This window comes from Xylona heveae, assembly GCF_001619985.1.
Source record: "Xylona heveae TC161 unplaced genomic scaffold L228scaffold_13, whole genome shotgun sequence".
NCBI classification, from domain to species: Eukaryota; Fungi; Ascomycota; class Xylonomycetes; order Xylonales; family Xylonaceae; genus Xylona; species Xylona heveae.
Genome location: NW_017264205.1, coordinates 444,217 through 470,919, shown reverse-complemented (window position 1 = coordinate 470,919; position 26,703 = coordinate 444,217). Strand labels below are relative to the sequence as shown.

The window sequence follows — 26,703 nt, the reverse complement described above, 5'->3', positions numbered from 1 at the left end:
AATGAGTTGAATTTTGAAGACGAGAATGTCAAAATCTCGTTTGGCTGGTATAATACAATTTATCCCGTGCTGCACTTTCGAATATAGAAAGTGGGCTTGGAAGACGATGCAAAAATGCAATTGACAATGGAAAAGTGCTGGGCCTAGTAGATTTGGAAAATTGAATGGAAAATTCAATAAAAAAAAAGGAAAAGGGAAAAAGAAAAAAAATCGCCAAGGATTCCAGAATCCTAAATTCTCACGGAGAGAAAGAGCTAAAGTGATTTGTATGTAAACAAGAGAAATGTACATGATATCATGCCATTCATATGGCCGACAGTAAAAGTCCGAGATCTGATAGACAAAGGCTTGGAATACATGGTGTATGATAAAAATCGTTTTAGTCATGATGATATTAATCAAGGAGATGGCTGAGCAAGTCGTTGCTCGGATTGAGAATGTAGGGTCTGCTGAGAAGAGGGTATAAAGCGGTTATGAAAATAAATGAAGAATGCTATTCATTTATGATGCCCCGGGGGTTGGGGTGCCGCCTGGCGTTGGCGTTGCGGCTGTCGATAAAGGAGTGCCTCTTGAGCCATCGACGAGACGGTTCTTCTTCTTCTTCTTTTTCCGCGGCACTACGGCAGGCTTGCCGCCGTAATCGCCCAGTTGGAGATGTGTGCCACATGTAAGACATATGGCTCCTTCGGGAGGAGAGCAGAATACTGACAGTCTTGTAAGTATCGATTTAATAAAAAGGTGTGAGCAAGGGCAGGTGATGATCAACTTACTGCTGAGGCAGATTGAGCAGACGAAACCAATGTCCACGACGCGCTTGTGGCAGAAACAAGCCGCGCGAAAGTCGACGTTGACTTGAGTTGGGAGGACAAGATGTCGTCTGCTGGTCTGGTCGGGCAAAAATGCCATCATGAGATACTGCAGTAGTCCTTGCGGATTGGACAATGACATGTATACTCCACGGGTAGCGTCCGAGGCTTGCTGCAAAAATACAGTGTCGCCGGCAATTTTGCAAATGTCAATCGGTACGCGCTGGATTGGTGTAAGTCAAGGGAGACGGCAATGGTAACGCGACCAGAGAACCTACCTTTCGCTGAGCTGCAAAAATGCAATTCATAATAGGAATATATTGAAACGCTAAATCGCCAGATACGCTTATGACCAAAATCCGACTCTGTAGGGTCGGCCGCTTGTCGGGCTCGCGACCGTCGTTGCCGGCCTGGTCGCTAGGAACACCACCGCCCGTGGTTTCACTATATTCTATCTGCTGTCGATTTATGTATGCAAGTGCCAGTGTCAATGCGCCGGCCATCATAGTGTAGTTGGAATTCTTGATATCGGCCTCGGTCGTATTATCAAAAAGAGCGCGCAGATTCGTCATGACTTCATCCTCAACCAACGCAAACGGCCGGTATTTGTTGGCATCGTCGGATTTTCGAGGTGCCTCCTGAGGAGCACTTGTAACATTGTTTGCATCATTCTGGCGCTTCGGACCATGCAAAAGAAGCTTGGGCTTGGGGGCGGGCGTTGCGTCTGTACCAGACATGTCAATGTCTGTATCTTCTCCAGTCATGGCGGTCTGCTGGGGCGCATCCTGATGCGCAGTCCCGCCATGTGGTTTTGACGGCGTGGGATAGAGCCATTGCGCCCGCTGAGAGTGGCTTGCGATTACAGCGACCTTGTTGGCGTAGTTGAATGCAAGATGAGCATTGATGAATACCAGGATGTTCGCAATAGCCTTGGAAAGCGGTAGCGTCGAAGAGAGCAAGGACCAGGCGTGAGGGTTTGTATCAAGGACTATAGTCAGAAGCGATGGAGGTGGTACTATCCAGGGAAGAAGCACATGTCAGTATAAAGTCAATCAAAGCTCAGCGCTGTTTCCAAAGAGCTCATTACCGTTCCAGTCCTTCTCATAGTGCTCAGAGCCGTCAACGGCGTTCATGCTGGATGCGAATAGCTCGACCACATCTCATGAACAGAGCTTGCTGCGAGCAAGTATGTATTGTCACAAGTGGAACTTTCCAACGACTTGCTTGTGATTCTCCGTGCAATGATCGAATTCGAGCAAGAATAATTTTGCCCAGATGGATTCAAAAGCAGTCACGGAGCTATAGGGAAAGATGATGAAAGAGAGCTTGAGGATCGGCTTATTCCGTGACGGGAGAAGAATAAATAATTGCTTACGTAAGAGGATCGGCCCCCCAATGGGACGGTTGAGTCGAATGTTGAAGACGCGGGAAATGTCATGACTGGCCGTCTGATTTTCGGGGACTGCTGGTCTGACTCTTGGCTCACTCAACCCCCGGGAAAAAAAGCAAATAAATTTGGACCCCTTCCGATCCCGCGGAGAGCACTACGTATTACTACTGCTGCTTATCATTACGGGGACAAAGAAAAAGAGAGAAAGAGAGAGAGAGATTTATCATTCTATTAATCCCTCGGCGTTTTCTCATTCCCCCTCCGCATTCTTTCTTAGTTGAGCTTCTCACTCGTTTCGACTATTTATTTGTTCTCCGAAGCGCCCGCTCTACCCCCGTCCCATCGAGGGCTGTGATTACGCCGCTCGATGAATGATAACGCCCGACTGATCTGTGCACTAATATGTCAATCGTCGATGGCGGAGAGGCGCGCGCAAGTTACCTGGCCAAGAACGCACTGGAGTTGGTGGCCGCCGGGAAGATAGAGGTAATTTTCTCTTGGCCAGATAATTTCTCTTCAATAATCTAATTTTGAGTAGGCCGGAGCGCGGGCCGTACGAGAGGCCGTTTCAATAGACCCCGATAACGCAGATGTCAAACGAGCTTTTGATGAGCTACAAAATGACCAAAATAGAGATCCTTTGTGGATTCTGTGTCGCCGCTTCGTAAACGACCGAGACGACTCTGCTGGCCGCGAGGCCATTCACTTCCTTGCGCGATACGGCGCCAGTGTGCCCAGGAGCATCGGCGAGGAATGCGTCAAGCTCCTGTTGGATAGATCCAAGGTGACCTATACACCTCTGGTGGATGAGCTCGTTGCGGCGCTTTTACGGCAGAATGTTGGCGCAAGAGCTGAAGTCGCATACCAACTGGAGACAAAGATAATCGGCATATTCGAGGACCTGTGGATGATTGGAGACCAGGCGACAGATGCGCTGTCAGCGGTGCTCCTCGACCCCCAGGCATGGACGTCGCACACCTCGCGCATCCGCTGCGAGGGCGACGTCTTTCACCTTCTAGAAGCCAAGCTCATCGAAGCTGGCCAGGACCATCCGAGTCGCGCAATGAGAGTAGTCGCGCGACTTCTTGCCGCCGACGCCGAGAACGTCAAGGGCCGCGTGGACGAAGATACCTTTGATGTCATGTTAACTTCTCTCGACAATCGATTACCTGCCGATCTCCGAACCCAAGCAACATTAGCTGCAGCCAAATTCATCGAAGCGTCGCCAGACGATGGTCAACGCCACCTCAACAAATTTGTGCTTTCCAGATTGGCAAAGCAAAAGAATGACGACTTGATTGTTGCCTTCTCCGCCGCGGCTGCAGTCTTTCCGGTCGCGTCTGCCGTTTGCATTGGACTCTTCCTCAACGAAGGATTTGTTTCATCACTCGTCCCCGTTTTGAACAAAAAGGCAAAGAGCAGAAAGGCAGAGCGAGCTGCACTTGACTTGTTAAGCGCAGCCTGCATTGACCGAGCATGCCGAGAACTTATTGCAAAGCACTGCACGGAGTGGCTGGAAGACGTAGTAGAAGACGGAGCAGTACAAGAGTCCGCTGTCGCCGCCGTGATCCTGGCAAAGATTCGCGGTCCCGGAGCCCTTGACCAGCCTGCTCAAAAGGAAGAACCCAAGGTGCAAGAGGTGGGCAAAGAGACGGCTGAGCTCGTCGACATGTTCAAAAAGATGATTGTCACAGAGGACACTTCAACAACACAGAGCTCGATTGAGGGTCTCGCATATAGTTCTCTCCAGCCAGCCACCAAGGAAGAATTAGCAAACGACAAAGCATTCCTCACGCATCTTGTCCGAACAATGTCTGAACATCCCGACGACCCTAACCTCATCTTTGGCGGTCTCACCATTTTCGCAAACCTTACTCGCTTCTTGCCCAACTTCTCCGAAGAACAAAAGCGCATGTCGCAGCTCAAAGCCTACGCCAACGTCTCCAAGCCCAAACTCGAACCAGACCCTCTCGACTCCGAAGACAAAGTCACTGCTCGATGCAAAGCCGTCCTTGACGCCAACACCGTGCCCCTGCTCGTAGCCATCAGCAAAAAGGTCTCGCCAGCCAGTCTCCAACTCACTCTATTCATCCTCCTTTCCATCTCCAAGGGCCCCAAACACCGCGGCCAACTCGCGCAGCAAGGCGCCGTCCGGCTTCTTCTCCAAGCATACGCCTCCATCACCGGAGACACCACCGCAGACATTCAATCCCGCCGCGTCGCTGCCCACGCGCTCGCCCGGGTCCTCATCTCCGTCAACCCTTTCCTCATCTTCCCTTCCTCGGGCGCCTTATCCGCATCTTCCGCCGTTCGTCCTCTCCTCCTTCTCCTTGAGGACGACCACTCTGCCGAGCAACGCGACCTTCTCCCCGTCTTCGAATCCCTCCTCGCACTCACCAACCTCGCCTCCACCGACGATTCCACCCGCGAATCCCTTCTCCGACTCGGCTGGCCCGCCATCGAGAACCTCCTTCTCGCAGACAACACCTTCATCCAGCGCGCCGCCGTCGAGCTCGTCTGCAACCTCATGGCCTCCCCCGCAGGCGTGGCCCATTTCGCAGACGGCAGCCCCGCAGCCAGCAACCGGCTGCACATCCTCCTTGCCCTCGCCGATGTCGACGACTTCGCTACCCGCCGCGCCGCTGGCGGCGCCCTCGCCATGCTCACCGAATGGGACGCAGCCGTCACTGCTGTCCTCAAGCGCGAGCGTGGCGTCCGTATCCTGCTCTCCCTCTGCGAAGAAGAATCCGACGAACTCGTGCACCGCGGTGTCGTCTGCATCCGCAACCTCGTCTGCGCGCCGCATCCTGCAGGCGACCTCGGCACAGAAAAAGTCCGCGCAGAAGGCGGCGTCGAGGTCCTCAAGCAGGTCCTTGCCACGGCGAATAACCCGGACATTCTCGAACCTCTTGTCGAAGCTCTCAAGGGTCTCGTGGCAGGCGGAAGTCGGATGTAAACTCCCGAGGGGAGCACATTTATTTCCTCCGTTCTGTTGTTTTTCTCTTTTCTTCATTTTCATTTGCTACATTGTTTTACGGGATGCGCTCTGCGGCAAGGATAGGAAAGGAGTAATATCTTGCTTTTTATATAAGCTTTTCGCTTTTAACGTGGTACGCGGGTGCTGTACTTTTTTTTACGATCTTCGCTCAGACTGTCTGGCCTTCTTTACATGGCCCTTGTTTCTTTTCCTTTCCGTTCCTTTCCTTTTCTCCTCTCTTTTCGGGAATTTACAATATTCGCTTTTCTTCGCTTTCTTCGCTTTCTTTTTCAGCAGGCGACATATATCAATCGATTTGAATCTGCGGGAGTTTTTATTCTAAACCGGATCTGATGCACTGGATGTTGATGGTAACGTTAGCGGTATCGCCAAGAATTCAAATACGACAATGTCACGATGTTTAAACTTCACAAATTCAGCAAGTGCATCGAATATCTTCTTTTAAAAAAATTGATATTCTTTTAAAAAAAAAGTGACAAACGAGAAGATGTGAAAAGAAAATTGGATCTGTTGTATGAAATGCAAAGCTAGCAGTGTAGTAAAAGGGTAAAGTAGTGACGATGCGTCTTTTATGGATTGACGAACGCCAAACCTGGATTCTATATTCTATTAACGCCTTAAAGAAACACAAGAGAAAGAGATATAAAGAGGTGGCAAAAATAAAGGGAAAAAAAAGGAAAAGGATCAAGTGAGAATAGAAGGCAGACCCTCAACGATAAATGCCCGAGTTTTGCACCAAAAGAATTTCAACGAACAATGAAATTGTCCAACACGAGAGGGGAAAAAAGGAAAGAAGAGCTAGATCGCAGAGTATGAAACGCATAATAGACCAGGGAGACGAGACCAGGGAAAAGAGACGACAAGAATTTTATCTTCGGGAGCTCTTCATGGCCTCTTTCCGCTTGAGGCGCTCGGCGGCTCGCATCAAGGAAGTCTTGATTTCTCCCTTTTTGAAGGCCCCAATGTCGTAGTATGCGGGTGCAATGTCCTGTAAGTGGCGAAAGAGTTAGTACTTGGTTTACTTGCGTAATGGAAACGAATGAAGGGATATGAATGAATGGGTGGGAGAGTAGGGAGAACAGGAGGTTTGAAAGAAATGAAAGGAATAGAGACATACCAATAACCATTCGGCCTTGACGCTGGTCACAGTACGAATGTAATTCTTCGTGGTGAGGACGAATTCATTGTACAAGACCCACTCGCTATCCTGGCCGAGGACGGTGCTGGGGTGCAAGAGCACGCTCTGGTCATCCTTGATGGTCATGTAGGTCTTGCCGGTACCTTCCTTCTTGGCGGCCTGCATGAAGAAACCAGCGCACAGAGCACGGCGGATATTCTCATAATATTTCTTGTCCTCAAATGGTGTGGAAATAAGCTCGAGCTCCTCGCGCTCCATGATGCGGCGGAGCTGCATGCGGACATTGTCGGCAGATTGCAGGGCCCGCAATGAAAGGAAGTGGTCGTGGCACCACTGCTTAGGGTTCTCCTGGGCCTGCGGTGACTTGAAGGCGTGGTAGGCATTGAGCAGGGTCAACTGGTCGCCGTCGGGGTGTGCGAAGAGCGCCTTCATCTCGTCCGCACGCTTACGGTTGTTTGCGGGCCGGACGAAGATTTGAGGCACAGAAAGGAGGGCGGTGAGGGAAAGGATTTCGTTCGAGCAGTAGAATTCGGGAGACGAGATGAGCATGACGGCAAGAGCAGGGTCAAGAGGGAACTCGGATGCAAGGCGGCCGAGAGTCGTGAGATTGCCGTCGTCGTCCAGGCAGGCGAGGTAATTGAGTTCTTCCAAGGCGCGCATAAGTGTCTCCGGGGCAGGAGGATCCATGAGGTCAAAGTGTACAAGATCGTCAATACCAAGCTTCTTCAACTCCAACACTGTCGAAGCAAGGTTCGATCGGAGAACTTCGGGGTGAGTCTGTTCGATAAGTTCTTTCTTGAAGGCGCCTTCGGTATACAATCGGAAGCACTTTCCAGGACGGGTACGACCAGCACGACCAGCACGCTGCTGGGCGGAAGCCTTGGAGATGGGAGAGACCAGCAAAGACTCGACACGAATACGAGGGTTGTAGACCTTTTGCTTGCTAAAGCCAGGGTCAACGACGTAGACGATACCGTCAATGGTCAATGACGTTTCGGCAATGTTTGTCGAGACAATGCATTTTCGGCCAGCGCGACCGCCAGGCTTCCGTGCCGGGGGTGCAGGTTCAAAGATGCGCTGCTGCATCGCCGGCGGAAGGGTACCGTAAAGAGGATACACCTTCAAAGGTCCACTGTCGGCTTCCCGAATCATCTCCTCAGCCTCAAGGCTGATCTTCCGCACGGCGTCTTCAATCTCCTCCTCACCAGTCAAAAACAACAAAATGTCTCCTTCAGGCTCCGAGGCGTGAATCTGAAGAACCGTCCGCAAAGCAGCCTCGACGTAGTCTCGCTCAGGCTCGGGCGTATAAAAGATCTCGACAGGGTGAGTACGACCGGGAACAGCAAGCAGCGGTGCGTCGTTAAAGTACCGCTGGAACTTCTGCGCATCCAAAGTTGCAGACATAATGATGATCTTGAGGTCGGGTCTCCGAAGCGACACCTCCTTCAGCAGACCCATCAGAATGTCCGTAGCCAAGGTACGTTCGTGAGCTTCGTCAAGCATAATGGTACTGTAGCGCGACAAGTTGTGGTCGTTCATGGCCTCTCGCAGAAGCATACCGTCGGTCATGTACTTGAGAATGGTCTTGGGGCCGGTGTTGTCCTCGAAACGAATGCTGTAACCGACTTCCTCACCCAAAGTCACGTCCATTTCCTGCGCCACACGCTGCGCAACTGACATGGCAGCAACACGACGAGGCTGCGTACAGGCAACCTGCTTGCCTTGAAGATGAGGAAGATCATCGAAGAGAACAAACTGAGGAATCTGAGTAGTCTTTCCCGAACCTGTCTCACCAACGAAGACGAGAATTTGGCTCTTCTGATAGTACTCCAGAAATTCATCTCTAGACAAAAATTAGCTTGCTTTCCTCCGCAAATGAGCATATTAACACAAAAGGCCTTACCTCTGAGCATGCACGGGAAGGTCTCGTCGACCCTTTAAGATGCTGAAATATCTCTCTGATAGTTGCTGACCATTGAACGGATTGCTGGGGCCATCCTCTGCCTTTTTGGCCATGGCTGCTGTCGAACCGTGCCTGGGAAACTTGGCCAACGTAGTGTCTTTCCAGAAGCCATTGACTCTGGGCTTTGAAGAGGATCCATTTGCGTAGTCGCCATTTGTAGAGCCGTCATACATATGGGCGAGGTAAGGATTGTCTTTTGGATCCATCTCTGTTAATGCACCAGTTTTCTGGCGTTTCGCACGCGAGTCGTCCTGGGTTGCGTCAGGTCTACGATCCGCCATGAGTACTAACGGAAGAAAAGACGTCTAACCAAAGGATTGTGCGGAGGTGAAAAGAAAGGAAGGGAAGGAGGTTGGACTCCGGTGAATGTGGTTGGAGATGAATAGTAAGGGTGTTTCTTTTGCTTTGAAAATTATCGGATCCGATCTGCATCTTTGGTTAATATTGCCACCGCACTAATCGCCCACCGCCTTTGCTTATGTAATTAGTAAAATCTTAATTTTCATGGATTTTCATTGGCTGAAATGAAAAGAAGCTACTGCTACCAGAGAAAATTCCCAATTAGGAAACTTTTATGGCGGGACCCTTCAACACCAAAATCACAAGTCAACACTTTACCAAGGGGTTTGCCAGTTACGAGCTCAAGCTGAGGACCCAACCCTTGGTCCCCTTGCTGCTGACGAGAATTTTGAAACACAAGGCTTTTCAAAAAATCTGGTTTGAGTATCAGCCTATCCTGCTGCACATTGCGTCTCTGAAAACAAGGCCTTGTTTGACGCTCACTTCAAGCGCATGGTTTGCTTATCCTGCATACTTGATTGATCTTGTGGCCAGTGCTTCTTCACGTCTTCTTCACTTCCAATTCGGAATTACTGTTGCTCTAAGGGCACCTCATTTGCTTTGTCAGGATACCGCTTTGAGCTATATTCTTTAACCAACACAATTCTCAAGAAAATGGCGTCCGCAGGGTACGATGAGCATTACCCCACGTTTTACATTGGGCAGCATGAGACCCAGCGCTCCCTGCCTGTCACGGATGAGATACTCCGTCAAGCGCAAGCATGGAATTATGATATGCTTACCACGCCAATCACGACGCCGTACTTTCACTCGCGCGTGCTAACCCTTCTTTCTAACTATTTATCGGAGCTTTCGAGTCTGTCTGGTGACGACCTCACGCTGTCAAGCAGCAATACACTTCCGAGCAACCTATCCGATGTTAGGCCGCCGAAGTCAGAGCCTCCAGCCCCCGTCATACCTTCTCTGAGTCCTGTGGACACTCCGCTGACACCCAATGATACTATCTCGCAAATCATCGCGTGCGCAAGCTCTTGGATTGATCTGGCATCTCCGGACCCGCTGATCGCGAACATCTCAAGACAAGTTTTAAATTTGGAAATGGCATACGCAGCTTTTTGTGGCGTTGGAAACATTGTTATTCCAGGGCCGCGCCTGCACCACCAGGGTAGAAATACTGGAGAAGGCATCGCACAATATGCTCGCGCTGTGCAGGAGGCCCTTGCTGCGGGGCCATTTCTGCAGGTTCTGATAAACCTCCCTATGGTTGACCAGATTGATGCGGAGCTGGATGAGGATGTGATGGGCAGCTTAGCACCGTTTGCGCGGGATCAATACACCTCTCAAAGCACGTTGGGAAGCAGCAAACCTGGAAGCAAGAAGGTAGACATGTTCGGCACATGGGATGCGTGGCACATTATCAGAACAATGTGTAAATACAATTCGCGGTTGTCCGTAGGTAAGAATAGAGGTCTTGGCAGCATGCTGTCCATATTACCCCCCATACCATCCTCCTAGTGCTGCGTTCATTTTTGCCGTTCAAAATTCAAGATTCTCCAATTATGCATATGTTCCCATTTCCAAATTCTCATTTACGGCCTATGATCATCAACATCGCAAACTAACAGTTGGTGCTAATAGTACTCAACCTGCCGCGTCATCATCCTCCGGCAGCAGTCCAGTCGAGGTGGCTTTCGGAGCCAGTCCGCATCATTTCAATCCACCAAAACAGTTTCCTTAAAAACAGTAAAGGCTATCCGGTCCTCTCTAAAGCCAATCAAAACATCATCACACGCTTCATGCGACTCCGGACTCCGCCATGGTTCCTACTCAGTGACGTGGGCCCCATCCCAGGGTTTGAGCTGAACAACAACCCGCAAGCAACCGCGGCCGCGGCCGCATCAGCAGCGGGTTTTCTTAGTCCCAGCGCAACAGCTGATGCCGCAGGCGGAGTCAGCAAATCACCATCACCAGGCGCATCGTCACCGACTCCTGCTGAGGCTGCAGCCGCGACACAGCAGTCTGCAGAGGCCTCAAAACGCTCCAAAGACCCTACTCCCCACCTAAGCTACATGCGACACTTGCAGCGAAACCAACCTGCTAAAACGCCCATTGAGCGTTTTGGCGCAGGATACCAGGACTACCTCCAAGCGCCCCTCCAGCCTCTGGCCGACAACCTAGAAAGCATCACTTACGAAGTCTTTGAAAAGGATCCTATCAAATACGAATGGTACGAGCGAGCAATCACTCGGGCTCTGCGGGACTGGGTAGATTACAAGAAACCCATGTCCGGGCCGCGGGGCAGATCAGTCGTCATCGCCGTCGTCGGTGCAGGACGTGGACCCTTAGTCACTCGCGCATTAAGAGCCAGCGAAGCCGCTCGCGTCCCCGTCGACGTCTGGGCCGTTGAGAAGAACCAGAACGCATACGTTCTCCTGCAAAGACATAACGAAGAAGACTGGGGCGGATGTGTCCACGTCGTCAAATCAGACATGCGCGCATGGAAAGGACCCTGGTGGGATGAATCCGAGCTTCAGGAGGAAAGAGGCACAACCTCAAGTTCCATTCCAGAAGAGCCCGAACTCGACGAAGACGACCTAAGCCTAGCTGGCAGCAGCGGTTTCGGCGTCGTCGACATCCTCGTCAGCGAGCTCCTTGGTTCCTTTGCCGACAACGAGCTCAGCCCTGAGTGTCTCGACGGCGTACAGCATGTCCTGAACCCCATGCACGGCATCAGTATCCCATCTTCGTACACTGCGCATTTAACTCCCATTTCCGCGCCAAAACTACACGCAGACATTGCTCTTCGCACCCCCGCCGACTCGTCTGCCCCCGAAACGCCCTACGTCGTCATGCTACATGCGATTGATTTCTTATCGACAACTGCCGTAGCCACCGAGCCAACAGCTGCACAAGAAGCAGAAGGCACAGGCACTCCTTCCATCCCCCCAGCTCTTAATGCATCGGCCGGTAGCGGAACTACAACAACATTCCAACCAAACATCAAAATCGCTTGGGAATTCGAGCACCCCGCGCCCACTAATACCCTGCTCTTTAGCCAATTGCGCAAAGGCGGCGGCATCCAGAGTGGCGGAGGAGGTCTCGCTGGCGGTGATGGCGCAAACGAACATAATGCCCGATTCGCAAAACTCTCGTTCCGCTGTAAAGATCGTGGCGTGTGTCATGGTCTCGGCGGGTATTTTGAAACCGTCTTGTATGATGATGTCGAGCTGAGTACGAATCCCGTATCCATGGCGCATAAGAGCAAGGATATGATTAGTTGGTTTCCGATTTATTTTCCTTTGAAGGTATGTCTCTTTTCTTTCTTTCTTTCTTTCTTTCTTTCTTTCTTTCTTTCTTTCTTTCTTTCTTTCTTTCTTTCTTTCTTTCTTTCTTTCTTTCTTTCTTTCTTCCTTTCTTCCTTCCTTCTTTCTTTTCTTTTCCTTTCCTTTCTTTCTTTTTTCCCTTCTTCTTCCTATTGCATTCATCGATGAGGTGCTATTATTCCGTTCGTTCTTTATCGCGACTTAAAAATTCCGGAAGCGTGATTCCGCTATCCCCATCTCTCAAACTCAATCTCTTGTCACACAAGAAGAGACGAGAAGGAAGGGGGGCCCGATCCCATCTCGTCTAAGCCGCGCGAGAAGAGAGGGGAAAACAGGAGAAATGAAGTCTAAGCAAACCGAAACTAACGCTTCTCACTGCCCAGGCACCGATTTATTTCCCAGATCATTCAGAGCTAGACGTCTCTATTTGGCGTCAAACGGATGATCGAAAAGTTTGGTACGAGTGGATGGTAGAGGCTTTTGTTCTTTTGGGCGAGAAGAGAGTTAGGTTGGGCGTTTCGGATCTGCATTCGAGTAAGAAGAATGGTTGTTTGATGTAGAAATCGTCTCTTAGCGAGAGTTGGAAAGGGAAAAGCACATGGCGGATAAATTTGTTTGATTCTGAGAAAAACAGGAATCTATTTGGACTATTGTGAGGAAGGTCATGCATTTAGCATGTAAGGGTGGAAAAATTAAGTTCTGGACAATCAATGCGGATGATGAGACACAATTGCATCCCATGCTTGAACAGTTTTATCATTTTGAATAGCTGGCCCAATGTGATTCGGATTGCTCCCTTTCAAAGTATCATTTATATTCATGCCACAAGTGGGCTGTCATATCCACCGTTCTCCGGTGCCAGTTCTACAACACAAACCACCACCAAGTCTTCTAACCGCGCCCTTCCGTCATAATTGGCTGTGATACCTATGTCGGTAGTTAGCTGTGATACAATAAAAAAGAAGATATGGGGTGAGGGAGACGTATAAAAAAATTGGGTGCCCCCCCTCCTCCCTAGAGGTAAAGGGGGCAGTGTGTTGCCTCCTCGGCCCAGTTCCCCCACAGCGCGCTGTGACCCCGACCCCCACCAGCCACAAGAGAACTCTCGACAAGACATCGTTACGAGAACGGTCAGCCTGCCAATCCACAAGAGCTTCCATGCAAACATCACTTATCCCCAGCCGCGCTCCATCGTTGCAAACACAAAGCGTATGTTCAAACACCACAGTTCCTTACCAATCAATCACTCCTCAGGTACCATCAGTGCCAGCGGTCTTGGCTTGTCTGCCAGTGGTAAGCTAGAGCTGGGGCCACTCCCCACATGAGCCAAAGGGCAGATACTAGGACAGACAAGCACTAAGCTTTGACTCCACTCGAGAGAAGTCCCGCCGTTCATATCTGTTTAGACCCTTCACCCATCCAGGGAACTACCTGTATATTCGCAGCAGAAGCCGGTCTGTCAGACAAGACCAAGTGCCAAACACTGGGGGTATCGAGGATGTTAAATGTCGGGCACAAGGCTCGTAGCTAGCATACGCCCTGTTTGGACAACAGAAAAATTGGAGCTTGGTCAGTGTTAAGGATAGAATAGACTTCTGCTTCAGGTGTCAGCAACAGGTGAAAGCGTAACTTGATCAAGGGAAACGATTCTCTTGCCAACTCTCGGATCGTCTCCTCGCCTTGCCACGTCAGACCCTAAATTTTCCATCCCAGTCACCTTTCGGCATTTATCGTCGCCTTTTCAAGCATCGCCGTCGCTTGCCGACGAGATCCCAGAGCCGCGTGCGAGTCAACATATTCTCTGTGATTCCTCGAGGAGCTGCCTTGGGTAAGGTGTCTCTCTGTTTGTATGTGCAGCACCCTCAGTGGTCGCCTTTTGATTCCTCCCCAACAAGACTTGAGCTTGATCACCGAAGTGAAGCAAGCACAGAGGTACAACGTGGGTGGCATTATAGAAACGGACACAGGCACCGATGGAAAACCGTCTCCTTCCCCCTCTCAGATCCCTCCGAACTTGGGGGGTATCGTGTATATCCTGGTATACCTCTTAGCTGTCAGCGCTCTCTATTCCCGCGCAGGATGTGACAAGCACATCCAAATGGGAGATGATTAACGCGGCTGGTCGGACCACACCCAAAAGAGGGTGACAACGTCATTGGCTGTTGCCGTGACGAAGGCTTTGCAAGCGGGAGTAATCTCCAGTCAGAGAGGAGAGGTTGGAGAAAAGAGCCCAGTGTTAGTCTCCATAAAACACGTTTGGTGTGGAGGTTATGCTCAGGTCGTCTTCTCCTTGCTGGATACCTTCTGCAAACATGCGATTACTGAATTTGCCTCCCTCAGAAGTCCCGGATTTCTGAGACGCATTGTCGATGAGCCCAAATACTTGTTCCTTCCATTTCTGACGCCCTTTCACAAATATACTGGTCCTTGTTGTATATCATTAAGTCTCACGTCAGCAAAAAATGCCGGGGGCCCAGTGTTCCATAGTGGTATCATCTGGAGCAAGACAGTAAGGCAAGTCCACGATGCATAAAGCATACGTGAATGCAATGGACAAATTTCTGTATCTAGCGTTTGCACCTCGCTGATGCCACAACCTGCTGGTCACCGTTGAACACGAGGGAGAGTCCATCAAAGCAAGTAAAGACAGAACCATCGGTTCATAAGTAGAGATGGAGACACCCATACAAACGAATGATGTGGACATCGATACTGAGCAATGATGAAGGCATCTCGCTGCGTGCCAGCACCGCAGGGCATCTTTCTGACGAGTGGATGCAAGGTCGCAAAGACGCAAAGACAGTCCTACAGGACACACACGCCTCGCTTCACGCCTAGACGCGATTCCGACGAGTGGACGATTCGCGCCTGTAGTCTGCTGCCAGTGGCCGAAATTTTGCCCGGACATGCATTTGTTTGTAAGCCGAAGAAATCACCAAAGATGATTTTCACTGTGCTCTGATGACCACGACAGGAAGTAAACAGGGAGTGCCAGCAAGAATCGCGTTTCGCGTGACCTGCGAAAAGACAGTCGGTAGAAATGGAACAAAAACAAGTGCTCATCGCCAACTCTCAAAGAAACCAAAGCAGGGAATTGCAAGAGAAACAAAATCAGATCGAGGGCAGAAAATATGACAGCGCAGAATGTGAAGAACCTAATAGCGTTTGAAATCTCAATCTCGCTCGGCATAACCCATCTTCGCTCTCCTCGTCCACTCTCTAGACGTTCCGCATTGCAGAAGCAGCCCATATGACCGAAGTGCTGCCAGCAGGAATTTCTCGATAGGTGCCCGTTGCGGAACTTATCATGACCGACCCATGGAGATCTTCCTCTTTGCCGTCCCGAAGGACTCTGGTTGCCACGATCCCCCCCTCGGTTACCAAAGACCATGAGCTTTCCCCGTAAAGGTGCGACCCAGAGGGTCAGTGGGCCTCGTTGGGGAAGTGACAGACTTGTAAGGCCACGAAACTTAGTCTTCCTTGAAGACTCTTCCGACTGATGTACTTAGGGTTAAGTTCTAGACCCTTATCTCTCCGTAACGAGACAGAAAGATGAAAGAACTAAAACTATATGGAGGGAGCACTGCATTTGGGTTATGTGATGCCCAGAAGATGGGCGAGAGACCCGCTACCAAGAGGGCACGGTATATGTTGAACATCGCACAGGCCGAGGGGTCGCCGTTTAGGTGCAAGGACGGGGAAGACGCTGAAAATCGGATAAAACCATCAGATGAAGATGAAAAAAATAGGAAGACAAATGAAACAAAGTGATAAAGCAAATACAACGAGAGCCGTTTGGCTGATGAAGATCGGAGTGAAGAGGAAAAGAAGAGAAGAGAGGAGAGGAAGCAACAACAACAACATCAACATCATCATCATCGCGAGATGGTTGGCGACGCGATGAGGAAGGAGCAGCGACGCGCTTATCACGACATCACGTGATGAAATTATTTCTCCTCTCACCTTTGACGTAGCAAAGATTATCACAAATTAATTTCAAGAACATTTGTGACGATATTCTAGAACCAAATAAATCAACTAATGTTGAAGTCATAGACAAATGTAAAATGACAGTAAATAGGGCGGATGCTTCACTTGAGGCTGCAGAAGCGTTTCTGGCCCCCGTATTCTCTCGAAGTGAGCATAAATATTCTCTAGGAATGTCACATGAAGCTGATGGGCCTCAGAATCCCTGGAGCAAGTGCGCGCTCAGTCTTTTATTGAGCGATTATCCACGGGATTGAATGCAGATGAAAATGCTCAATTATCACCTAAAACCAGAGTCTTGAAAAAAGCAAGCTCTTTACTAGTCGCAATACATAAAGCTCTCATTTACGAAAATGATACTTCCGGACAAAAAGCAGATGAATATCTTTATGAACCAAAAAGACGGAGAATAGTCAATGGACTCTTCGATTTGATATCCCTCGAGGGTATCTATCCCTCACTATCTCCAGGAGTGGGCATACCTGTTGAAAGACGTGTAAAGTCTGTTCTGCCAGCAGGGGTGGTGGCAAAGCCTGTTGCCCGCGATGTTCAGACCGAGCCTAATTCTGAGGCAATACGGGATCTACAAGACAGTATTGATGCCCTGATTCAAATTGCTCAGGATGATAGAAAGGGGCTCGAACCTCTTCTGCGGGATAGGACCCTAGTTGACTTGATCTGCGGCGCCGCGGAACTAGCATATGGTCCTAGCAGTATAGGATCAAACAAAGAGAAATATGACACTATATTTAAGCGTCTCCTGGCCAAGTATGTCTTTGACATTCCTCTTTTGCGTAATCCTATCTTTGAGGAACGTTCTTTCTACAATCAAACTGCTTCCATTCCCTGGCCTGGACTAATATTATGCTATCAGTACCCCTACATCCTCCCTCCTTCCCATCCTCACCTCTCTTCTTCAGCCTACTACCCCAGAATGGCTGCGTCCGCGTCTATCTACACCGTTATCTCTACTACCTCTTCGTCCACGCGGCGTGCGGCATACCATAGAGTTTCTGGCCTCTACCGCCCCTCCACCGCCGCCTCCTGCGAACAAAAAGGACGAATCAATTCCATCGCGAGGTCCACCATTGCCGCTAGAAGCAATAACGCAAGCTTCGAAGTTACTGTCATCAGTTCCAAAGATGATGACTGCAGAAGCTTATTTCAGTCAGATAGCACCGCAATTGCTGAGCCTTCTAGACGGCGAGGACGGCCCAGAAATGAGCAAAGCCGCGGGCGTGATTATTGGCGGCGGTATCCTTGGAAGACGCATATACGGTGCGCCTAGGACCATTGGTTGGAAATGCTTCGTCGAGCCAGTCTTAGGAAAAGTTGATCCTGGACTGAATACGTTTATCACGGAATCATCGATCCCGTCCCTCCAAAACGAAGTTACTGTCCTCGTTTCCGAGAGCGAACTCAAACTTGCCCTTCAAAGACTGTCGACATTGCTCACGTCTCATCCAAACCCAGGGTTGACCAAGAGGTTGCTCACGCCAGTAAAGCTGCCCTTATGGGCACTCCTCTGCTCAGCCAGAGATACGGACAAGACCGCCTATTCTTACGCCAGCTCTCTTCTGTATGCATATTTCAAAGTCTCCGCAGGGACGCCTCAGATGATTGAATTATCCGAAGACATCATGTACGACGGCCGATCCTGGTGGACATATGAAGCCCAGCCGAGCGGCGAAATCGCTGTGATATCAAGGAATGATAACCAATCTGCCTCCCGCAACATGGTTCAATATGTCGAACAACTGGACAAGCGGGTCGATGAATATATCCGACTCGTCTGCTCAGACGACAGTGACAAGGACCGTTTCAGCACTATCTTCCTCGCCATCACACGACGATGGCTTCTCGATCCTCTGAAAGCCCCAGCCGCCACACCGAACCAGCTTGAGCTTGGGCCTGACAATTCAACCGACTTACCAAACTCTCTCAAAATGCTAGCCAATGCCAAACTCGTTCAGACAATGCTCATAAAACTCAAGGACAAACTTGCCGAAAGTCCGGGTCAGCTTTTCGAGCTAGTACAGCAACTTCTCGAAACCTTTATCGAAAACGACAAGGCTAAACGCCAGAGAATCGAAGCTCAAAGCAAACCCTCAATTTCTGGCCTCAGCTCCATTGTCCAGCCAGAATCGGACTCCGCTGCCCCCGGCATCTCCTCTTCTCAATCCGAGGATCCTTCAGAAATTGCATCCATCGCACTAAGTCTCCTCTCCACCATCTTGTCATCGCCCGGATTCTCCCCTTCTGCACGAGACATGTCTCTGCTCTCCAACATCCTCCCATCTCTCGCCTACCTCTCTAGCATTCCATCCATTCCGTCATCTCTGTCCATGGCAGCCACGAACCTCTCCTCCCTCATATCCTTGCATGCCTCCCTTCCGCAGCCTACCGCTGCTCCAACCGTAGACCCGCACGCAGAAGACCGCAAAACGCACCAACTAGCACTTACATACCTCACCGACCCTGTCCCGCCCGTCCGAGCACAAGGTCTTTCTCTGCTCACTGGCCTTATATCTTCACGCTCCCCTACGCTTGATATCCCCGTTACTACGATCCTCTTGCTGGGCCTACTCCAAGACGAAGACGAATACATCTACCTGAATGCAATCAAGTCTCTTTCTCTGCTCTCACAAACCCATTCCCGAACGGTCATTAAAACGCTCTTGGAACGCTACGTTGACCGCGACGAGGAGCTCAGTCTCGACCAGCGTCTCCGACTAGGCGAAGCATTGCTGAAAACCGTCGAGGGCCTAGCTGGCGGCCTGGTAGGAGAAACTGCGAAAATGGTAGGCGAGGCAACGCTGGCTGTGGCTGGACGACGAGGCCGACGGGTAAAAGCGCACGAAGAGCGCGAAAAGAAGATAAAGAAAGAAGACGATATGAAACGGGAAGCAGAAGATGCTTGGGGCGGAGAAGTCCCGCAATTTGGCGAGGATGATCATGACGAGGGTAATGAGGACAGTGATCAACGCCGTCAGCGCGAGATCGACCAACACCTTGCCCAGATCATCGAAGGATGGCAAGGCACCAGAGATTCCGATGACGTCCGGGTCCGTACGTCCGCGTTGTCGATTCTCGGCGCGGCGATCGAGACAAATGTCGCAGGGCTAGGATCGTTGTTGACATCTTCTGCGGTGGATCTGGCGATTGCCGTGCTGACGCTAGAGACGGCTGATGAGAAAATTATCCTAAGACGAGCAGCAGTGTTGCTGGTTATGAGCCTGCTCAGGGCTTTGGATAAGGCGCAGGAGCAAGGTATCAAGTTGGGTTTCGGATTGGCAGGGGAGAACCTAGCAGAGGTGATTCGCGTCCTGAAGTACATTGAGGCAACGGATAGAGATGAGATTGTGGTGGGCCACGCGAGAACTGTGGTGGAGGAGATGGAAGTCTGGCAGGGCAAGAGTTTGGGGATTTTCGGTACGCAAGGCATTGGTCCTGGTCATGAAGCTGGAGAAATTACTGAAGTTGGTCTCGGGGCTGGGAACGCATTTGGAGAACAAGGAGTAGGGATAGCTGGGCTGGCGATCAATCCTGAGAGTCAACAGAGAACGAGGCCCAGGATTGAGGAGATAGAGTAAGATTCTGACGCAGTCGAAATTAATGACATGTAGATTTATCGTGAAGGAAAAGTTTTGATTCTAAGAAGAATACTCCAACGACTCTTTTATACAAATATAAATCCCGTAGCCTAGAGCGCCGATGCCAAATGATATATCTTTCCCGTTTTCTCTTCGTATTCTCCGCTTTCAAGCTTACTCGGCCTGCGTTTGATGGATACACCGCGGCGTAATCGAACCTGTCACAGCCAGAATGCGGCTCTGTACTTCGTCTTTCCTCCGCTTATCCGTATCCATACGTCGTGCTAGGCCTTTCTCGCAGGCTCAGAGTGGTCCTTGACCCCGGCAATGCTGCAGGTCTTGTTCGCATCGCATTGCCCATCATCCGGTGTTTATCCTTCCATCTTAACGTCGGCCTCCTCCTTTTTGCCCTTTGCAGCGGATATCCATAGGACATTGTTGCAACTGGCGCGCGCGTTAGATTTTGACTTATGCTCTAACTTCTTCACCTCTGTCAGCGTTCAGGCGCAGACTTACCGGATCAGAACCTCGCCCAGCGTGCCAGTGCTCTTGCCATCGATAAATTCTTCCGTACCGCTCAGCTGGATGTTCATGTACGAATCAACGCTGACTAGACGGCCCTTGTATTCGGTCTGACCCCACTTTAGGCGGACAATGACATCGTCGTTGACGCTACAGCATTTGTTAGCTGATTGCGGACATGCAGAGTTATCCGATGGTACGGAGATTAAGGAAATTCGCGAAAAGACGATTGAATTGATGCAGTATAAAGGATCGCATGGAATGTTACAGGCACAGTAGAAAGACGTACAGGTTCTGCAGCATGGGCCGCGGGTTAAGAGGAATGAACTGCGCAGATGAAGTTAGCTTTCTGAGCTCCGAAGTGAGCTAACAAAGAGACGCGCAGGGAACGCGCAAAAGAGAGAAGGGAGCTTACACTCATATTGTTCGATCGGATAAGGGAGGAAAAAGAGAAAGTGGAAGAGGAAGGAGAAAGTGACACGCAAGTATGGTGGATTGATGATGCGCAATCACGTCGTAGTGGTTGATGTCGAAGACGAAAATTAAGGTTGCGGCTTAGATCGCTCTCGCTTGCTCGAGTCTGGGGATTAGGAACGGCGGTGTTGCTCCGACGTCTCGTTCCCTGCCAGCAGCGGATATTATTTCGTGTCAGAAGAACTTTTTTCAGCATTTGATGACTATTGATGTACTCTAGATTTAAAGAATATTCCCTGTCTTCGCTTTCGACTTCATCATTTGTTCGAAACATCATGCTGTGATGGGCACTGGTTAACATTGGCAACGGACCCTTTCAACATCGTGACGGCGTGCCTCTTCAGCTCAAAAGGCTACCCCTTTGACTTCGACACACCGACGTTATTTTGCCATTACGAAACCAGCTGATCATTTTCTTGGCCACGAATTTACTTTGCATTTGTTCAATATGTTTAGGGCCTTGATTTGGACAGGACGGGTTTACTGTAATCACAGGATGCTATTTTGCTGCAAGAACACTTAGCAAGTCTAGGTAAGTACCAAGGGTACCTTCTAATCTACAAGCTTCTTCAAGAAGGCACTATCTCTATAACACCAAAAGACACCCTTCTAAAAGGTTCCTTATGGCTATATAATTTAGTTCTCTGTATATTTATAAGCAATCATTCTCCTTTGTTATGTTTATAAGCAAACATTCTCCTTCGATTACTCATTGGCCGTCATACTTGAATGCATCCCGACTCGCGTGCTTAAGCGCATCCGGGCGTCTCCGAAAGTCCGAAAGAGCGAGCACAGCTGTTTCCACAGTGAAGTTTATAAGACGTCTCATTCCATAGTCATGCGCTGATCTAGTTATTCTTTTGATACACATGTCTTGATGTCAAGTGTCCTACTCGTCATTTGCACGGAACAGAAAAATATTCTTACTGCTTTGGTGATATTTGACCATACATCATAACATTCTCAACACATTTAAACAAACCTTTTGAGGAAATCAGATTTTTGGTAATATTACACATTCCGGCCATAAATCCTTGATCAGACTCCTAATTACTTCATTTCAGGCCTATCCGTCACTCGGGAAAGCATATTTCGACACCATGAGCAAGCTATTTGTCATCATCGTCACGGTGACAGCTCCACATGACCATGTTCAAAAGGTCTTCCCAGCGCATCTTGAATGGCTTCAAAAGCACTTTTCCTCTGGAAATCTGCTGTCTATTGCCCGAACGATAAACGAGCTCGGTGCGATCAATATCGGCGTTGCAGAGTCGGAGGAAGCTATGAAGGAAATCATGGACACCGATCCAATTATGCCTGGTGTTGCCAAGTATGAGCTCAAAGAGATCGAAATCTCAAAGATGAGTCCAGCTTTGCTCGCATTTGCAAGATCTGAGAAGTAAAGGAGGGGAATGAGTTGATAGACTGCATGTTGTCGAATCCTCTCTGCTGTGGACGCGCCTGCCTAGCTCGCAGCACTTTGGTTCCTTAATTTCAACTGCAATGAAGTTATTTTTGCTCTCTTTTTTGGTAATTGTTGAGAGTTCTTAAAATTTGAATCTCCCCGCTCCTCGACTCCATTTTTCTTTGCAACAAATCAATTTCCCTTGGAGAAAGAAAAGTCAACCACCTCCGTAGATTTATGTTGCAACGCCACGCTAAAGTTTTCACGCATTTATGCTCGCCGAATCTCCCACTTCAACTCCTGAATGCTAACTTCTTCTCCTGCTTTTTCATCGTAATCGAACCATTCGCCTTCAGAAAGGTCGATACCAGCAAACTTGGTGCCTGAGTCTAACCCTTGTGCAACCCATTCGCCCTAGACCCATCGACGTCAACAGACTATTCACGAACTCTACTCCACACGTTTTGTATGGAAAAAAGACGGTTCGTTGCAGCTAAACTTACATCTGGCTTGAAATCAGTGAACTCAAGGCCGCGGCAGTCAAACTCGATTACCTTTTGCCGAGTCGGGGGCGAGTTATACTGGTAAGAGGCAGGAGCGGCTTTGATGGTTGCAGAGGCTTCTCTCTAGATGGACACAAAATGGGTCAATGATAAACAATTCAGCAAGAAATGTCCAGGAATGTTCAATCTCATATACCTTGCAATTTCTGCATTTCCAAACAAAGTTTGCTTCGCCTCTGCTACCTGAGAGCTCATTGGACTCCTATTTCGACGGTTAATATGATAAAAATTAAAAGTCAGGTGACTTTTTTTTTTGGTTCAAGATAACTTACAAAACGGCTCACGTTTACCCAATTTGCATGTGTTTCCCGACATGAGGTACATTGCACCTTGAAAGTGTAGTAGTAAGGATCTTCTTCGGTGTCATCAGGGCGAAGGTCTGTTACACTGTTTGCTTGCGTGGGGTAGTCAGTCGTTAGAAAGAAATCGAAAGCTTGTAGTGACAGAATAGCTTACCCTTGCAACTCTGCTGTTAATGTCAGAGATAACATACTAGAATTACTTTGGAATTTGGAGTGAGTGAATTAGCACACTCAAAGGATACACAAGCAACAAATTGTTGTTTTTGTCTGTTGTCGACCATGGCGGGGTGTTTCTTCACTGGATGTCCATCTCGTCATGTTTGCACTATTTGCATCGGCCGGCACCTTACCCGAAACGGCACTAGCTAATTTCCAAGCAAATGCTACCGGGACCTCCAAACGATAATCATCACCAGAAGATCGTCACCGGCAGATATTCTCTAACGCACGCTCCTGCTTCTCACGAGGACCCCAGGAGGTCAATTAATCGTCGACGGCCCCGGGCGACTTTAATTGACTCTCCAATATGCAGCGCGCCTGGACTCGGACGGCCCAGAGCAATCTAGGCCGTTACGGGTCCGGCCTGTCTGCTCTTGCCCGACGTCGTGCGGCAATTCCACGACCCCGACTCCGCCCTGGCGATGCCTTCACTCTTTTCTATTCATGCATGTTTGCGACAGCAGCAGTTGTTGATGCCAAAGTCAAGGATACCCGTCGAAGGAATCTGGATGATGCCATTAAGGATGTGAAAGAAAAGTTGCTTGCGTTGGACATACAAGAGGCTACTGAGCTTGGCAGTGCTCTGAAAGCCGCTAATGGGTCAGGATATTCGCTCAAAGGCGTACCTAGACTTTCAATCCCTGGGTGGGATATTACTCAGATTCTCCGTCCATATCTCTTCAATACGCGCAGCACCGGGATGACACGAAACAACACTTATATGTCGGATAAAGGACAAGAAGCATTGGTAGATCGACTTTCGGATATGCTCTCCGGGTCCTCGGTCAGTAGCCATCCAGCAAAGTCAACACATGCATTTGACTCGCTGGAAAGAAGGGGGGATAATATTGGTCGAGCTCGCCCACCGAGACCTCAGAGCGAGCGGAAGATCCTCGTCCAAGAATTCTCAATTGCCAAGCTCGCCATACGCCTCCTTATTCATTCGTCCGTAAGACATGAAGAGGATCATATTGATAAAAGCTCTGAGGCTGCCGTGCAAAGACAACAGGATGAACTGGTTTCTAGGCTTCAGGAGATGGATCGTCGATTGCGCATGCTGCGATATAGCCCGGAGGCCTTTACAGAAGGTGGATTTGGCTCACCGCAATACCCGACATATCAGTCCCTGCCCTATCACGAACGACGTGAGAGCGAACTGGCATTAAATACGTCAATCATGGACGTACTCAATGACTATCGGCGTGGACAGTCCCCCCTTCAGGTTATGCTCGGCAAGATCTGCTTCAATTTACTGGCATCGCCGACGCCTCCGAACACTGAAACTTACAATCTCCTCGTCATCTACTTCAGCCGATTCAAGGAAAGCAACTTGGTAAAGATGGTCCTCAATTCCTTTGATGAGAGCCATATGCGACCAAATGAGAGATCCGTCTCGTCGCGCCTCAAATTTTACACTGTGACCAACAACAAGTTTGGATTCAAGGACTACCTCGCGAAATTAGATGGTCTCAAAGGCGGTACCGCGCTCGCTCGTCCTGGCATCAAGGTCTCGGCTGGGAATGATCGCCTTGTAGCTCGCGGAGGCAAAATTTTCCAGAAAGCGCCACGCAATCAGATCGTGTTCGGGGCTCTAATCAACGGCGCATGCAAGTTTTTTGGCTTAGAGAAGGCGCTGCATTGGTACGAACGCATGATTGAGGAAGGCTGGAGCGCCAATGTGGAAATTCTTACAACACTTCTTCGACACTGCGCCAACACCGAGAATTGGGAAGCCGGCCGGCTGGTCTGGAAATCTCTTCAGGCATTTAACGCCAAGGCTTCCAGTCCCCTTTCCGACGAGCAGCAAAGGATAGATGATTTCGCTTACTACTGGATGCTCAAGCTGTGCAAGGCATGCAGCGAGACTCAGGAGTACCAACGAATTCTGCGAGAAGCAATTGCAAATGGCTTTTCGCATAAGCGAGTTGTTCATTCGCCAGTCATGGACAAGACGGCAAGGTACAAGCTGCGCAAGCAGCAAAACCTACGCGTTTCTATCGGGGAAGCTGCGAATCCAGCTCGAGCCATAGAAGCCATTGAGTCTTCAGAGCTGCCGGAACAAGAAGAGGTGGCTCCTCAGGTTTCATCGCCGCGCCACTTCCGTTCAGAGGAAGCGTATCACGATATTGATTATGAGGAGCATCGTCGTCCTGTCTACATGGCCAGTGCATGTTGAGCTTGGGGTGCACTGCTCTCTGATGTGAATATTCTCTATGGCGTTGCGTCATTGGCGTTTGGGTTGACTGGGAATTTTGAGCAAGGTGGTGGGATTTTCACTGTTTTGTTTGACGTGTGGATTGGGCCCGTCCTGTCCCAGATTGCTTTGGCTTACTTCTATGTACCTTTTCATTTTGTATATCTCATGTTCTTGTCTATATAGTTTCCTTAACACCAACGATACCGGTGTATATCCCTTGTTCTAATCGGTATCGAATGAAAATTCCTTCTATCATATATTCTGATCGGGGATACCCCTTCCTGGCATGGTAGCTAACTCTGGGTCTAAGGATGCTTAGGAGGATTTTAAAAAGCACCTTAACCTAGTGATGATTTTGATGTCTGTAAAACGTTGTCTACGCTGAAATTTACTGGATTCTATGGGAAAGAAAGTTATAATGTTTACTGTCGTTTGCGGCTTTGCTTGGTCTGCAAAAGAGGAAATAGGACAGGATGAAATGTGATATTTAAGAAAAGGCGATACTCGCACCGGCTCGTGGTTGATAGCTATTTAGGCTTCGACCATGGCCACAGTGCAGCAATTGATGGGGAGGCAAATCCCACTGCCAGGTGAACGCCCCAATTATGTTTCAGCTGTGACATCTCTATCACATACACTAACAGCTGTCAACCTCACGCCATTTGCTATGCCTACTCTCGTGTTCAACCAGAAGTCCTCAGACCGCTCAATGGTCAAATGACACCCTTTTTTTTTTTTAGGAACGCTGCTCATATGCACCGGGGCACGAGCCAGTTACAACCAATCCCGCAAGTCGGTCCCGTGCGTCTGATGATACAATAGAAGCTCAGTGCAAGGCAATGAATCTGCTCATCTCCCTGTCCTTGCTTCCTCTCTCACTTACCGTTCCATGCAAACCGATTATTTTTTTTAGCACGTCAGATTCCTCCGACTTGATTCAAGGATTCAATTGACAAGAGGTAATTATCTCACGGGAATTCAAGGGTCATTACAGCGCTACGTCGGCACGAGATCTGAAGGATTCCATTCCTGAGCGGGAACAGTTTACGCAGTTAGGCAAGCTCACCAGCCACGCGAGCCTAGGATCGTCGTCGTCGTTATCGCTAACAATAGCCTACGATAAAGCTACCGGAGTACATTTCGATTCGATTTGCTTCTCGTTTTTTTTTTTTTTTTTTTTTTTTTTTTTTTTTTTTTTTCCAGTAAAGCTTGCTCGGGCAGAATTTTAAAGAGAAGGAAAAAGTCTCCTTCACAATTATCTTTGTCGAGGAACTGCAGGCTTGTTATGAAGACTTGCGTGAAAGAAAACGCAAATAGAAGACAAGGTTTGTTTGCCGTTCCTTGCAAGCGACCAGCGATTTCGTCACCATTCCCTCGATTCCCAGCATTCGCTCGCTCACACACGCACTACGATTATCTGCAAGATACCATGGGGTGAATTCTGCTCCGTTCTGCCCCGCCAGCAATCCGATCTACCCGCATTCCCTTGCTCAAGACAGACTTTTCGAAAAGCTTTGCTCCAG

The 26,703-nt window shown here is 49.4% G+C and overlaps 9 protein-coding genes across 9 annotated transcripts; 5 read left to right on the top strand and 4 right to left on the bottom strand.

Annotated features, from left to right (window-relative positions):
- Nucleotides 1-8: 8 nt before the first annotated feature.
- L228DRAFT_285878 (transcription factor Tfb4) lies at nt 9-2,121 on the bottom strand. Its single transcript, XM_018336388.1, has 4 exons — nt 1,894-2,121; nt 1,085-1,821; nt 771-1,029; nt 9-704 (listed from the first exon to the last, which is right to left on the bottom strand). Exons 1-4 carry the CDS (start codon nt 1,937-1,939, stop codon nt 502-504), a joined length of 1,245 nt encoding a protein of 414 aa, XP_018185022.1. The 5' UTR covers nt 1,940-2,121; the 3' UTR covers nt 9-501.
- A 172-nt stretch (nt 2,122-2,293) lies between these two features.
- On the top strand, nt 2,294-5,593 carry L228DRAFT_263784 (putative actin cytoskeleton organization protein). Its single transcript, XM_018334526.1, has 2 exons — nt 2,294-2,682; nt 2,735-5,593. Exons 1-2 carry the CDS (start codon nt 2,599-2,601, stop codon nt 5,150-5,152), a joined length of 2,502 nt encoding a protein of 833 aa, XP_018185021.1. The 5' UTR covers nt 2,294-2,598; the 3' UTR covers nt 5,153-5,593.
- A 104-nt stretch (nt 5,594-5,697) lies between these two features.
- On the bottom strand, nt 5,698-8,666 carry L228DRAFT_257143 (P-loop containing nucleoside triphosphate hydrolase protein). Its single transcript, XM_018333963.1, has 3 exons — nt 8,236-8,666; nt 6,312-8,175; nt 5,698-6,182 (listed from the first exon to the last, which is right to left on the bottom strand). Exons 1-3 carry the CDS (start codon nt 8,574-8,576, stop codon nt 6,063-6,065), a joined length of 2,325 nt encoding a protein of 774 aa, XP_018185020.1. The 5' UTR covers nt 8,577-8,666; the 3' UTR covers nt 5,698-6,062.
- A 259-nt stretch (nt 8,667-8,925) lies between these two features.
- On the top strand, nt 8,926-12,652 carry L228DRAFT_43888 (Skb1 methyltransferase). Its single transcript, XM_018336598.1, has 3 exons — nt 8,926-10,051; nt 10,234-11,900; nt 12,302-12,652. The coding sequence occupies exons 1-3, from the start codon at nt 9,250-9,252 to the stop codon at nt 12,476-12,478; spliced, it is 2,646 nt and encodes an 881-aa protein (XP_018185019.1). The 5' UTR covers nt 8,926-9,249; the 3' UTR covers nt 12,479-12,652.
- Nucleotides 12,653-15,985: 3,333 nt separating this feature from the next.
- On the top strand, nt 15,986-19,498 carry L228DRAFT_285874 (hypothetical protein; the record flags this gene model as incomplete). Its single annotated transcript, XM_018336387.1, has 3 exons — nt 15,986-16,055; nt 16,106-16,673; nt 16,780-19,498. 3 exons carry the CDS (start codon nt 15,986-15,988, stop codon nt 19,496-19,498), a joined length of 3,357 nt encoding a protein of 1,118 aa, XP_018185018.1.
- Nucleotides 19,499-19,598: 100 nt separating this feature from the next.
- On the bottom strand, nt 19,599-20,642 carry L228DRAFT_251055 (small nuclear ribonucleo protein SmF). The gene is made up of 4 exons (XM_018333470.1): nt 20,436-20,642; nt 20,310-20,347; nt 20,015-20,170; nt 19,599-19,942 (listed from the first exon to the last, which is right to left on the bottom strand). The coding sequence occupies exons 1-4, from the start codon at nt 20,439-20,441 to the stop codon at nt 19,870-19,872; spliced, it is 273 nt and encodes a 90-aa protein (XP_018185017.1). The 5' UTR covers nt 20,442-20,642; the 3' UTR covers nt 19,599-19,869.
- Nucleotides 20,643-21,267: 625 nt separating this feature from the next.
- L228DRAFT_263780 (hypothetical protein) lies at nt 21,268-22,219 on the top strand. The gene is made up of 2 exons (XM_018334525.1): nt 21,268-21,499; nt 21,559-22,219. The coding sequence occupies exon 2, from the start codon at nt 21,595-21,597 to the stop codon at nt 21,895-21,897; it is 303 nt and encodes a 100-aa protein (XP_018185016.1). The 5' UTR covers nt 21,268-21,499; nt 21,559-21,594; the 3' UTR covers nt 21,898-22,219.
- L228DRAFT_285871 (DUF866-domain-containing protein) lies at nt 22,170-22,953 on the bottom strand (the record flags this gene model as incomplete). Its single annotated transcript, XM_018336386.1, has 5 exons — nt 22,170-22,313; nt 22,403-22,525; nt 22,599-22,664; nt 22,735-22,849; nt 22,919-22,953. The coding sequence occupies 5 exons, from the start codon at nt 22,951-22,953 to the stop codon at nt 22,170-22,172; spliced, it is 483 nt and encodes a 160-aa protein (XP_018185015.1).
- A 228-nt stretch (nt 22,954-23,181) lies between these two features.
- L228DRAFT_251053 (hypothetical protein) lies at nt 23,182-25,581 on the top strand. The gene has a single exon (XM_018333469.1). It carries the CDS (start codon nt 23,291-23,293, stop codon nt 25,157-25,159), a length of 1,869 nt encoding a protein of 622 aa, XP_018185014.1. The 5' UTR covers nt 23,182-23,290; the 3' UTR covers nt 25,160-25,581.
- The last annotated feature ends 1,122 nt before the right edge of the window (nt 25,582-26,703 follow it).